General features: G+C 39.4%; 1 protein-coding gene across 5 annotated transcripts in view; it reads left to right on the top strand.

Annotated features, from left to right (window-relative positions):
* brip1 (BRCA1 interacting DNA helicase 1) overlaps positions 1-14,788 on the top strand; it is a 74,410-nt gene that overhangs the window by 14,954 nt on the left and 44,668 nt on the right. For all 5 annotated transcript variants that reach the window (XR_016146867.1, XR_016146865.1, XR_016146866.1 and 2 more), the window contains 6 exons: positions 205-366; positions 7,993-8,164; positions 8,238-8,359; positions 13,875-13,987; positions 14,088-14,170; positions 14,469-14,747. Coding sequence is in view for 2 of the 5 variants with exons in the window: in XM_089121201.1 (XP_088977327.1) it covers positions 205-366; positions 7,993-8,164; positions 8,238-8,359; positions 13,875-13,987; positions 14,088-14,170; positions 14,469-14,747 (931 nt within the window). In the remaining 3 variants the exon portion in view is untranslated. The remainder of the gene's footprint in view (positions 1-204; positions 367-7,992; positions 8,165-8,237; positions 8,360-13,874; positions 13,988-14,087; positions 14,171-14,468; positions 14,748-14,788) is intronic.

A 14,788-nucleotide genomic window follows, 5' to 3' on the forward strand; every position in this document is an offset into this window, starting at 1 on the left:
TTTGTGTAAACCGCATTTTCAGGATTCATTTTTAAACAAAGTTCAAAAACATTCATTTGAGAAAAAATTATTTTGTATATTTATAAATGTCTTTTTAATCAATTTAATGTGTCCTTGCTAAATAAATGTATTTATTTGATTAAAGAAAATCTAAATAACCCTAGACTTTTTAAAGTTGAATAATATGGTGTGTGTTTGTTGCAGGTCTGGGTCGGTACAGTTGGTGCAGGGCCTCAGGGTCGTAAACTTTGTGCCACATTTCAGCATGCAGAGACATTTGCCTTCCAAGATGAAGTAGGGGCCCTGCTTTTGAAAGTGTGCCACACAGTGAGTCGAGGGGTTCTCTGCTTCCTGCCATCCTACAAGGTGTGTAGAATCAATATTCTCTGTATGTAATGGCGCTGGCTAACTCAAGCATCACTTTTGCTCATACGTATGGTAAGGGATTTGAACAAACTTCTAACTCAAAGTGTTCAATTTAGTAGCACCCTATTGTGAATGATAAGCAAGTGATAAAATGGCCAATTAAATTTGACGGAGGACATCTGAGCCATATTTATAGATTATAGAGACTTCGAGGTGGGGTGGTGGAGCTTGGAGGTTAGGGTGGTGATGGCACAGTGGATAAGACACGTGCCTTTGATGTGAGAGACCTGGGTTCGAATCCACTGTGAGACACCAATGTGTCCCTGAGCAAGACACTTAATCCCTAGTTGCTCCAGTGGCGTGCGACCTCTGACATATAGCAATTGTAAGTCACTTTGGATAAAAGCGTCAGCTAAATGAATAAATGTTAAAGTAAATGTGAAATGGTCTCTCTTGATTTAGTAAACTACCAATGGCCTAGAAGCCAACCTAAACATTTTAGCAACTGCATAGAAATACACTGGCAACCTCCCACTTCAATCTAGTAAGTAGCAACTTTAGCAAGTAGCAACAGAAAATATAAAAATCCAGTTAACATTTTAATCTCATCCATATTTCTTTGCTTATAAAGAATCTAACATAATCTAAGATTCTGAAACATGAGTTGTTTTTTTACTAAGTAATTTCAATTTAAAACTGTAGCACTATACAGCTGCCACTGGGAGGCCTTAGAGACCACAATTTTGCAAACAAGCTAATGTTTTCCTCAGAACTGCCATAAAAATATCATCTGCATGCTGTGTAAGACTGTGGTTGCTGTTTGACATTCTGGTAGAGGATCCTCAAAGTCATAACACTAGAAGCATCCGTTTCAAAATTCAATAGCAGCGGTCTGACAATGACCACATGCAATAATACGTGGCTGTGATGTATTATGGATAATGAACAAACCTTTGAGTGCTGGCTCACGGTTTTTCTGTATCCCTTTTCAGGTAACAGGCTCAATTATTGAAAACCATTGAAAAATACTTTGTTCCTCATTGTTTGTTACGTTTAGTTAATGAATAATTCAGCTCTATTCGAGCTGCCTGTCATGATGTACCCTCAGAGGGGATGATTAACATTCTCAAATGTCTGTGTGTGTGTGTCCATGTACATCATTGTGTTGATGTACACTTAGTGCACATTTCCAATTTATTTCATCCAATATATTTAGCCTACCAAAATCATAGGATGCTACCCCAACTTTAACACACAAACCAGTTTCTTTATAAATTGACCTTATAAATTCCCTATTGTATATCATATCCATGTATCAGTATGAATGCTCCATGCGGATTAATATTTAATCTGGAAATTGAGCAGTTTAGGAACTCATTGGACATTGTGGAAATTCTGGAGCCTGAGAGTCCCATCTGAGGAGGAGCAGACCAGAACATCTCTAGTCTCCAGAGACCTCTCTCAACTCCTGCTTGATCACTATCTCTCCATTCTGCTAGGGACCTTGTGTGTGATGTGTGTCTGTTCTGCCCATTTATCCCCATGGCACCAAATGTGCTATACCACCCCCAAGCACCCCAACATTGTCATTCATAACTCACACAAATAGACACGAAAGCCCTGTTCTGTTCTCAAGAGGTTCTCGTGCAGCTTCCAACCTGTCTCAGTTGGACCCCTGTTAACCACAGCGACCCTTGTTTTCTGTCATGACCTCATGACAAGAAGGGCTAAACAGTTTGTTTGGTGTGCTTATTAAATGTGGGCTAGGAAAGGTGAAAAGATCTTGTGGAAATGCAGGATGCTTTTAAAGCAGATTAAGATAAGAGCCATTAGAACTGACGTCGCCAAGCTGTCTGTGTGAAGATGCATCTAAGCTGGCGCCTGGCGAGGTGGGGTAGAAAGGAGGGGTTGGTGGATGTATCTATATAACATGCATCCTCTCAAAGTCAAAGTGCTCTGCAGGGGTTCTGAGCACAGGCTATGAGCCCCCAAGGCCTCTCAGCACACTGTCTGCAGTCTCTTAGGCATAGCTATGAATGCAGTCTCAACAGTATCAGTAGAGATATTATAGCACATGTGATCCAAGCTAATTACAGAAATACTTGCTTCATTTATTTGTTTGTTTATGTATTTATTTCTATATTTTTATAGAAACGTATTATTTCTATATTTTTTGTATTTTATGTATAATTTTATAATATTATTACTGTTGTAAAAACATGTAAATACAGTGGGGCCAAAAAGTATTTAGTCAGCCACTGATTGTGCAAGTTCTCCTATTTAGAATAATGAGAGAGGTCTGGAATTTTCATCATATGTACACTTCAACTATGAGAGAAAAATGAGGGAAAACAATCCAGGAAATCACTTTGTAGGATTTTAAAAGAATGTATTTGTATACTATAGTGGAAAATAAGTATTTGGTCACCCATAAACCAGCAAGATTTCTGGCTCTCGCTCTTCTGTCCTCCACTCGTTACCTGTATTATTGGCATCTGTTTGAACCCATTATCTGTATAAAAGACACCTGTCCACAGCCTCAAACAGTCACACTCCAAAACTCAACCATGGCCAAGACCAAAGAGCTGTCGAAGGACACCAGGAAGAAAATTGTAGACCTGCACCAGGCTGGGAAGAGTGAATCTACAATAGGCAAGCAGCTTGGTGTAAAAAAAAAAAAAATCAACTGTGGGAGCAATTGTAAGAAAATGGAAGACATACAAGACCACTGATAATCTCCCTCAATCTGGGGCTTCCACGCAAGATCTCATCCCATGGGGTCAAAATGATTATGAGAACGAGGAGCAAAAATCCCAGAACACACAGGCTACCTTCAGTAACACACTACGGCGAGAGGGACTCAAATCCTGCAGTGCCGGACACATCCCCCTGCTTAAGCCAGTACATGTCCAGGCCTGTCTGAAGTTTGCCAGAGAGCATATGGATGATCCAGAAGAGGATTGGGAGAATATCATGTGGTCAGATGAAACCAAAATAGAACTTTTTGGTAAAAACTCAACTCGTTGTGTTCGGAGGAAGAAGAATGCAGAGTTGCATCCCAAGAACCATACCTACTGTGAAGCATGGGCGAGGAAACGTCATGCTTTGGGGCTGTTTTTCTGCAAAGGGGACAGGAAAACTGATCCATGTTAAGGGAAGAATGAACGGAGCCAATTATCATTCATGAGATTTTAAACCAAAACCTCCTTCCATCAGTGAGAGCCCTGAAGATGAAACATGGCTGGATCTTCCAGCATGACAATGATCCCAAACACACCGCGCGGGCAACGAAAGAGTGGTTCCGTAAAAAGCATTTCAAGATCCTGGAGTGGCCTAGCCTGTGTCCAGAGTCTGTGTTGCCCAGCGACAGCCCCGAAACATCACTGCTCTAGAGGAGATCTCCATGGAGGAATGGGCAAAAATACCAGATACAGTGTGTGCAAACCTGGTGAAGACTTGAAGGAAACATTTGACCTCTGTCATTGCCAACAATGGTTATGTTACAAAGTATTGAGTTGAAATTTTGTTATTGACCTAATACTTATTTTCCACAATATTTTACAAATAAATTCTTTAAAAATCCTACAATGTGATTTCCTGGATTTTTTTGTTTGTTTGTTTGTTTCTCATTTTGTCTCTCATAGTTAAAGTGTACCTACGATGAAAATTATAAACCTCTCATAAGTAGGAGAACTTGCACAATCAGTGGCTGACTAAACACTTTTTGGCCCCACTGTATATGATTTTACACACACAGGCATATAGTATAATTGTAATATATATATATATATAGCTCTTGACTAGATAACAGCAGAACCGCACTTGAACAGATCTTTTTTTTTTTTATCTGTGGTATAAATTCTCACTGTTGGCCTCACACTAATGGTCTGCTCCACGTCAGTGCTGAGGAGTGTGGGTGCTTGCAGGCAGGTGGCAGGGGCGCCACTCCACTCTGTCCTTGGCGTGATCATCACTGTGATATTTGCAGCTGAATTATTTACAGCAGCTACACATCTTCAGCTGCCGCCACCAGGGCACTATGTTTCATTTATGCCACCTTACAACCCAGTTTGTCTATTATTTAGAGGCCTTTTGCAAAGAAAAAAACAGCAATGTGTTTTCATAAGACAGAATGGCACCAAGGTTGGAGAAAAGTTGATAAGAGTAGTGTAGGTGGCAGAGGAAATAAGAGCGTGAGAGAGAATGCACACAGTTGTGCCTCGCAGTGCCACCTAGCCTCCATGTCCCCTGGGAGAACTGCATCCGGTCTACTTAATCTAGCATGGTGACACAAGCTGAGTGATGCATATATTTAGTCGACTAACCACAATGAATTATTCATCTTTTGTTTTGCCTCGAGTGTTCGTTAGATAGTCTACACTCCTGTTTTATCAAAAGCTTCTCTGAACGCTTTTACCCGTTCTTGTAAACGCACATCTGAGAACTCACTCTTTACTGTTAAAGACAATGGCAGACACATTTACATGTACACCAACAGTTGTGAATATAGCTTTTCCAAGATTGTCCTTCTAAAAGATATTTGTTCCGCTCAATATTGCTGATTCATATACGTAATTTTATATTTATTAATGAATTCAATTACCAACATTTTTGAAAAAATAGTCCCACATATCTGAGAGGATTAAAGCAATGTGAGTTGTCCAAATGCAGAACATTTTATAATATTTTTCATAATATAATACAAAGTTTTGATATGTGCTATGGTAACAGGAATCACTCCCTTTTTAAAGTAGTGAATTGTGAAGTTACCTAATTATACAGACATTTAAATGGCTTCTGCCTCCCGTTTTATATCCAGGTTCATTTGTCACCTCTCAAATACAACTGACTGTGGGAACAACGTGTCCGTTGTTGTATTGCTGATAGTGTTAGTCTGCTACAGAGTTCTGAAGATGTAAGATTCTGGTATACTGTAAGGGGACCTTAAATAAGGCATGAGACTGGGTCACTGCTGTCTTGAGCTCCCAGCCCTCGGGAGCAGTGTAAGAGACGAGGTGTCAGAAGTGGGGCTGCACACACCTTATACTTATACTGATGGTTAAATGTAGCCTAGTGCTGTGTTGTGAGACATTCTCACACTTTACTGTATTTTTGGAAATACTTTTTTTTAGTTCTTTAAACCTTTTTTTTCCCCTAAAGTTATGCAGTGATTGTTATTCTCCAGATGTGCATAGTAGAATGAGGATGTGAGGTTAAATGCCTCTTATCATTTGTCGGAGCTTGTTTGGTACTAGTGTGTTCATGTCGTCTTTGAGCACGCCATCTGTTTGATGGCACTGTCACTGACCTCAGAGAGGGATGGTGTAGGGTCACTTCTGCAATGTTTGTGCACCTGAGCCTCAGCCAAGTGTGCAGATTGACATTTTCATTCTGCTGTGTTCTGGTCTAGGCCCTGTGGAAACAGCGCTGCTCTTGTCAGATAATGCCTATGAATTAGGCATGAAGGCCATGTGCTCATCCCATCACCACCTCCCCCACAAACTCCCATTCCTTGTCCAAACATCTTAAAACAGAAGTGCACACTTCTCAATTTTAACTGGCAACATTGGATGCTGTCAGTTTATTCTATCACTGCTGATGTTTTTAATGGCAGGTTAAATTCTTCACATATTATGTGGTGTTATCAGTTGTTTTGCTTATTTTCCATGAGCATTTTAACATTATTATTATTATTATTTGTTCAGTTCAAATTGATGGATGAATGGATGGAGAGAGGGGCTGATTTTGAAGAAAAAGAATGTAGTTTTGAGTCTGTAGAATCTTGAGTTTCTTCCTCGTTGCTAACTGGCTTCTCTTTTGGGTTTTCAAACTATGGCTCTAGTCTGTCAAAATGAGGGATGTGGAAAATGTGCCTGTAATGAAATGAATGAATGGAAGCAGACATGGAGTGATGTTTACTCACAGTGTCTGTGAGATAAAAGCATTAGGACCATTACCCTTTGAGCCAAGGGACTCCTGGAGTGGCACTGTATTGTATTTCGCCTGCTTTTATAAGGCTTTACAAATTACAGCTCTGGGAATATAAACAACAAGCTTATACAAGGAGTCTTTGTGCCTATGTCCCTGTCTTTTAAGGGGCAGCATTTTATTATCCTGTTATGCTCAGGTCATCATCGGGTTACACTTCAGGCCAAGCACAAATTAATAACATTGACCCTTAAGGTGAATTTAAGATGCCGAGTACAGCATCCAAACCCATCAGTTGTATTCGTCTTAATGAGTCATGTTTTTTTTTTTTTTTTTCAGCTTCTTTTTTCTCTCGTCCTCTCTTCTGCAGAAATCTAAATTTCCTCCAAGTACAGTGTGTATAATGGCTGTTTTGTTCCTTGTGCAGTCTACTGAGAGAATGCTTTAATAATTCACCTTTTGTTCATATCGGATTTGCAGCAATTGTTAGTCTTTGAAACGGTGACATTTATGTGTTCGTTGCAGCTTCAGCACAAGTGTCATGTTTTATTGAAGACAAGTTGCTTGTTTGTTCCTATAAGCACAGACCTGATGAAATTGGTGCTTGCTTCACTTCACAGTCACACATTCATGTGTAAAATAGTTTTCACAGTGCAGAAGTCTCAGCCACCTCAGATGGGATTTAATATTTAGAAGTTGTGAATTTAGTGTCGTCTTTGGTAAAGTGGTGTGGGCATGCATAGTTTTTCTGTTCTTTAAGCAACAAAAGTGTAATGATCCTAATACTGAGGCCTGGGGTGATTCTCAAATTTTGTATTTGTTTATATGAATAAAGACACAAATTCCTGCAGTAATCCCTGCAAGGTTTTTTTTTTTTTTTTGCTGATCACAAGAAGAACTTTTGCTTGACCCTTCTAACACATTTCCAAGCCAGTGAAGTTTCGCTTGGATTGTAAAGGCATGCCTATTCAAGAGGAAAATGCGTACTGCCGAGACAAGTATTGCTCCCTGTGAGGGAGAGCTTTTAGATCAGTGTTCCTCCCTTGGCAATTACTGACTTTTTTGCACTAACAATAGCAATGTAACAGTGATTTTTATTCTGAAGAGTTTATACTTGCAATTTATGGTTTTTCAGTAACAGGAACTAGAGAGAAGACTGAAGAGAAACGTCCTGTGTCTTGCTGTGAGCTTTCGTTCTCACAGCAAGGATTATAGTGTGCAATGTACATAATTTGTTAAAAAATATAAAAAGAAGGTTCTAACCAGCTAATTGTTTACAATGCAAACAGGAGGTCTGCATTTATTAAACTATGAATTACTGGGCAACCCAGGGTTCAGACATTCCTCTTCAACTGGGTCTTTTTTATTTTAATCGGGGCCACATGAATGCTGCAGATTTGAATCAAACTTTTGTGTTCGAGAATATGGTTTTCATCATGTTTGTTACTAAAGGCATCCCTTTTACCTAACTCGTTCCTATTATTACTCTACACTAATTACAAATGTGTTGCACCAGAATAGAAATAAATAAAAAAATGATCATACCCCAGTGAACTTGCATATTATTATGGACTGAATATTATATCCTAATGCAACTACTGAATGTAATACAGAGAAATACAGAGAAACAACATACAAAAATAAAAGAAAAAAATCTGTATAAATAATATTTTTTTCTTGGTCATTTTTTGTATTAAGATGTTGGATAAACTGAGGGACCGCTGGATGAACACAGGTCTGTGGGAAAAGCTTGAGGAGCGAAAGACTGTGATCACTGAGCCACGTGGTGGTGGCAAGGGTGATTTTGATGAGCTTCTGCAGACCTACTATGAGGCCATCAGAGGAACAGCATCCAACTGTGAAAACAGAGGTTAGTGTTGATTTATTCCAAATGCCTAGTTTAAATGTGTTGTCTGTGTGTTGATTGTGATTTCTTTTCCCAGATGGAGCGCTGCTGGTAGCTGTTTGCAGAGGGAAGGTGAGCGAGGGCTTAGACTTCACCGATGACAATGCCAGAGCAGTGGTTACTATTGGTATCCCATTCCCTAATATCAAGGATTTGCAGGTAACGGTCTGAAAAAAAAGCATATCTTTTGTATTTGACATGTCTTTGTAGTTTTCTCAATTTTTCTAGGTCATCGTAGTATCATCTGGATAACGCTATGATCTGATGATGAATGGAATCTCATGGATGATCTTTCTGAAAATGGCAGATATAATTAAAGGACAAGTTCGGTATTTTACACTTAAAGCCCTGTTTTAAGATCGTTTCTGATGAAACGAGGCACACATGTTGCTGGCCTGAGAATTTTTGGTTTCTGTGGTTGCACACCCAATGTGCATCGCCATTGTGTATTATCGCTGGGCTGGAGTGTCTATTATTCAAGCTCTCAACAGAAGGATGTACGGGTATGAGGCATTGGAAAAGAAGGTCAACAGTTTTACAACGAATGGTAAACAACGGTTTACAATAGTGCTACCACAGAAACCGAAAATTCTCGGGCCAGCGCATGTATCCAAATTTTAATCTTAACCTTAATCTTAAAACAGGGCTTTAAATGTAAAATACCGAACTTGTTCTTTAACAGAATTCTGTAAAAACATAACATAAAATTATTCCATCAAATATTTGTGTTAAAATCACTGTAACACCTGGCCTCAATGATTATTGGATACTGGACACAATTTTTGTTGGTCAATATTTGACACATTCCAAGTGGCTTAATCAGCTGTGAACTGATGGTAAATTTCCCCCTTTAGAGAGTATATTTCCTAGGCTATTGTAGTCTTTTTAAATCTGATTAAAAACTTTTTCACTTTTATTTGTCCTCTGCTCAACCCTGGAGTATCATTTCTCCTCTCATGTTCATATCTTTATAAAGTTACATTTCGTAGGCAGAACAACAGTCCCCCCTTGCTGTGATCCGTAAATGAATTCAGTAGTGATTGTGCTATGGTTTGCCTGTCCTTAGCAGATAGACCTGACCTTTAAGCTTCCCCCTCTGTCTACCTTGCTGTCAGAGTATGTTGAAGCTTTCCTAACTGGGTCTGTCACCGTGGGGATATGTACAGATGATTGACACTTCCGAGCCCTTCACCTTAGCGGAAGCTGTTGGCGTGGTTGTACCCTTACCTCTGGGAAGGCCTTTGATTTTTTTTTTTTTTTTTTTTCACTTCTGCTCCAGTAGAGGTCGATTCGAGTTTGCCATTTTGGATGAGTTTTGGAGGGTTCTGAGGGAGGTTTTAATCATGTGGCTTGTTGTGGACAAGCGCTGAGTCGATGTGCCAGAGGGGTTGAGGAGCAAAGAAGCGGGGGTTTCTAGTGCACCTGGCCAACCGTAATGCTTCTTCTGGTTTTAAATGCCACATGAAGTGGTTGACAGCACTCAAACGTGTTTGTTTGCTGCCCTCGATTTCTTCTCTATACCTCCCCCTTTGACAGGAGTAATGCTTTGTCTCATTTTCCTAGTGCAGCTTAAGAAGATGAAGTGTGAAGGAGTTTTAGTGTACTCTTTCTTACCTTAAAAAGATTCAAAGTTGTTTCTTGAGCTAATGCTATTAAGTAAATGAGAACTATTTTTGGACTATTATATTTGAACTATTAAATTTACAAAATGTCCTTTTTCAGCACATCTTTTTAAGTTTTGCTACTTTTTCATGGTTCCCATGGGGATGATTTTTTGTAATTGAAAGGTCTATTGTGAATATACACTTACGTTTTATTCTCTCTCCAGGTTGCTGAGTTGACACTAGGTTGAACTCCATTTTTGTAGTTTGATTAGATATATATCTTTATATAGCGTCACAGGACATTTTTATTCTTTTGCTAAATGACCATTGTCATGATGAAACTCAAGCACAATAAAACTGCAGGCATGTAACGTTACTTAAAAACAAAGACAGACAAAGATACTGCTAAACCATGACCACCATGTGTTTTAAGAAAAGGAAACTATTTTATTTTTATTAACGATATTTACAGCTTATCGAAATTATCTGTTCGTCGTCTCCAAAGATAGAAGGAATTGACCCCTCATTCAGATGAAGTCCATCGGCAAACCCTCCTTTATACTGGCGGAGGTTGTTACAGTTGGAATCTTTGAAGTGCTTTGCGCACACACACACAAAAAAAAATAATTTACTCACAGATGTGGGTACATTTCCTTCACAAATAAAACTTAACCAGGCACTTCAAAGAGGTTCTCATGCTGGCCGACGGTGTAATGATGCGTGTGGGTCACTACATCCAACAACCGAACATTTTGACTTATCTTCTCGTAACTTCTTCCTTGAGCTTGGTCTACAAAATGGGAGCGAGAAATAAAAATGGCGGGTTGCTCGAAGTGTTGGCCTGGTAGTCAATGTCCTTATTTGGCATTTCCGCTGCAAATACTGTAATGTAATTGTTCAAAATACGTCACAGAGAACAGAAAAATCGGAACAGGTTGCAAAATATGACCAAAACAGAGTGTAAAGATATAAACGAAGCACCTGAAGAGAATAATTTAAACTTTTCTGTACTTATAAACATTACAAATATACAACAAAATGCATTTAAGGGCTAAAAAAGTGGATTTAGCATGATATGTCCCCTGCAATTTATTCCTGTGATAGGAAAGCTGTTCTTTTGAGACATTTCTTTTTTTTTTTTCTTTTTTTTGGTATTGGTCAAATCAGTCTACAAAATTATGAATTGTGTAATAGCAAATTAGTCTGAATCTTTTTTTTTTCTTTTCTTTTCAAAATCTTTGTTCTGTAATCACAATTGACTGGAAACGTCATGGAAATCCATTTACTAAGAAGTGGAAACTAGTTTATTCAAGCAATTTTAATACGTCCATCTTATTCTGTTTGTTGTTCATAAATTAACATCAGACAGTCTTGTGTTTGATTGCTACAAGATGATGCATCTTCTTTGATGGATGGGGGGTGGAGATGAGCCCTGGGGATACCTAGGATATGACCCTATTAATGCAATGTAAAGAGAGGACACTGATACTATTTACTGTCAGAGCAATGGTTACTCTGTCTAAAGCAAATTAATGCTTTCATTGACACTCACAGGGCCGTTAAACAGCCACGCATACATCTTAGTGACAACGCACAAAAACTGCTTCATTCATGATGATGAGTTTTTAAAACTCTAGTGCAATTTTCTTCAGAGAATATAGAAATCTAGATTTAAAAAAAAAAAAATCTTAACTTTTAGGACTGTACACGCATAAATTAATTGTGACTCACTTTTCTACTCTCCAGTCAGAGTAGAGGTCCTGTTGAGTAGATGCCTGCACAGTCTTCCCAGATAGACAGAAAAGCTATTAAAGTGCCTCTAAAATGAGAGTATTGCTTTTATTAGTCCGCTATTGGGAACAAGATCAAAGGTGAACTTTAAACAGTCTAAGGCATTGTAAGCCGATGGTGCACACATAAAAATAGCCTCTGGTGAACATAAAACTGGAGGGAACATGTTTTGTTTCACTAAGAAAAATAATCTCCGATTTAAAAGGCAGTAAAAGGGCTATTCCAGCTGATGCTGTCTCTTGATGCCTAATGAACAGCTTGAACATGGAAAGTGTGTTAAAATGTAAAGGTTTGTGTGGAATGTTGTATATTGTTTCTCTTTGATTTTCCTTTTAATTGAGGAGCCGAGAACTCTTAGTGTGACCTAACACAGACAGACAGTGGGCTACGAGATCTCAGTGACGGGCACGACGGCGGCAGTGTTCTGCTCTGCTGCAATGCATGCCTTTTGGTCAAATGTCTGTTTTTAAGGATGAACAGGTAAAGAGGTTGAAGCTGATGAGAGAGTGGGCTATCTCTTGACATTTTACGTAATCGCTTCCAGCTTGTGGTTTCTTGCACATTGAGGAGATTTGGCTAGCAGCGAGAATTGGCTTTTTCACATATGCAAGCTGTCATGTCGGATTGAGTGTTGACGTGGTTCTAGGAGGTGAAGGCCTTGATAGTGAAATAGACTCTGATTGGATTTAGATGACAGTCAGCCTTGGGGTAACGGCCTTTAGTTGACAACAGGATCTCTATCCAGATGCTTTTAACCCTTCCAGTGGGTTAGAGATTGAGATGTGCATCAAATGGCAGATTCACTCATGCTTAAGTGTTTGCTCTTCTATTCAGTCCCATGTGTATATCAACGTGTCCTTGTGTTCCTAAATATTCTTGATTAAAGTGTGTGACAACATCGCGAATGACGCAGAGCTGATGTATACAAGAGACAGGTCTTACCTGCGATGGTCATGCCCTTGTTCAGGTTTTGGCATCTGAAACACAGTAGCTGTCATAGATAGTTAAAGGCTTTTGCCGTCCTGTCCCATCAGACGGGATTTGAACTTTTCACTTGTCAATTCAAAAAGGTTAACATTAAAACAGTGAGGGCAGTGGGTGAAAATTGATGGATGCCTCCCTGGCATTTTTATGGCAAAGCAGATGCCTATTGTCTGGTGGCCTCTTTCTTCCGCCTCTTTGCAATGGATCAGCGGGTGTGGGCAGGCAAGTATGAAAGCACTAACAGGCCCAGGGTGTCATCTTCAGGGGAGCCTTGCCCTCTGCAGATCACCCCTCACCAGTCCTACCTCCTGCCAGTGTTAATCTAATTAGTTCTGTATGGGTGGTACGATGGTGACACAGCTGCCTGATTCCCAGGTGTGGCCTGTCGGGCCTTCTGATATATGAGAAGTGAGTGAAGAAAATGTATATTGTCTACCAAGTTTCGAATAGAATCATTGTTTGCACGTGACAAACATTCTGCTATAATTTACTGTCATTTTAAACCAGTATGACTTCCTTTCTTCTGTGAAACAAAAGGTGAATTAGTTCACCCAAAAATGAAAATTTTGTCGGTAATTACTCACCCTCATGTTGTTCCAACCCCATAAGACTTTCGTTCATCTTCGGAACGCAAATTAAGATATTTTTGATTTCAAAAATCTGAGAGCTCCATAGGCTTTTAAGGGATTGAAACTTGCCGGAATAAAAGTTATTCAAGACATGGAATCTGTTCAACAGGCTTTTCACGGCCCTGGAAAACTGCGGTTATAAACCTGGAACTTTAAAATTATATTTTCCAGGCCTCTAAATGAATGAAATGGAGGGAAAATCATAGAAAAGTCATGTACATTTCTATGTATAGACTATGGTTCAAAGACTTGGGGTCAGCAAGATGTTGTTATGTGTTTTATGCTTACCAAGGCTCCATTTAATAAAAATGCAGTGAAAGAAATATTATTGCAATTTAAAATGATTCTTTTATGTTTCCATATATTTTAAAATGCACTATTCCTGTGTTAGCAAAGTTGAATTTTCAGCATCATTACTCCAGTCTTCACTGTCACATGATCCTTCAGAAATCATTCTAATTTGCTGATTTGGTGATCAATTAATTACACCTCTGCAGGAAAATAAGTATTAATACAAACATCATAAAAAATCATTTTCCATAATGTGTGGAAGCCCTGCTTCTAAAATGCACTTTTATCTTGTATCCCGACTATCACCTGAAATTTCTATGTTTAGTGTTTTTAGAGACTACTTTAGTTTGAGTCATTGTTTCTTTTGCATTGCAGGTTGAACTAAAGATGAAATATAATGACAAGCATGCCAAGTCCCGAGGGCTTCTGCCTGGTGGGCGCTGGTACGAGATTCAAGCATATCGGGCACTAAACCAGGCACTCGGAAGGTAAAAGCCATTTCAGGGTTGATGTTTATGCAGTTAGTCTGACATGATACAAATCTTTTAAGATCTATTTGGTGTAACAATATGTTTGCTGATGTCCTAGGTGTATTCGACATCGAAATGACTGGGGGGCACTTATACTGGTAGACGACCGGTTTAAGACGAACCCAAACAAATACATCACAGGTGGTGTAGAATCTCTAAAAATGATTTTGCCATTATATCACCCAACTGTAGTTACATTTCTGTATCACTAGATGGAGATAATGACCTAGCGCATGGGTTTTGAAATGTTAGACTGTGGGCTGCGGCCAGATAATGTGTACATAAGGTCTTGCTCTTTTACATGTAACAGTGATGGGTTGAAAACATTCTTTACTTGAAAATCTACACAGATTGACAGCACTGTGGTAGTGTGTTATGAAAATAGTGGTCATGTAGAGTGGTTAAATGTTTGTTAAACACTGCTGTCCTCTTCTCTCAGGCCTGTCAAAATGGGTGCGTCAGCTAGTGAGGCACCATGACACCTTTACTGGCGCCATGCTGTCCCTGGAGTCCTTTTCTCAAGGCCAGCTGGGGGCAGTAGAGACCTTCGAAGAGACACAATCTCAGGCTGTCACTCAATACCCCAGCCCTTCCAATGTTACCTCTCCCCCTCCTGAGATAATCACCCCCAACAAGCATTTTGACCCTCAGCCTGCACCACTAAACCTACACACCGAGATGCAGGCAGCCAACTCTGAGAGCAGGTCTTCTGAGTCAGGTATATTTCTTGGGTTGAAACTTGAGGGTTGGGTTGAAACA

This window comes from Pimephales promelas, chromosome 16 (assembly GCF_988280905.1).
Source record: "Pimephales promelas chromosome 16, fPimPro1.hap1.1, whole genome shotgun sequence".
Lineage (NCBI taxonomy): Eukaryota > Metazoa > Chordata > Actinopteri > Cypriniformes > Leuciscidae > Pimephales > Pimephales promelas.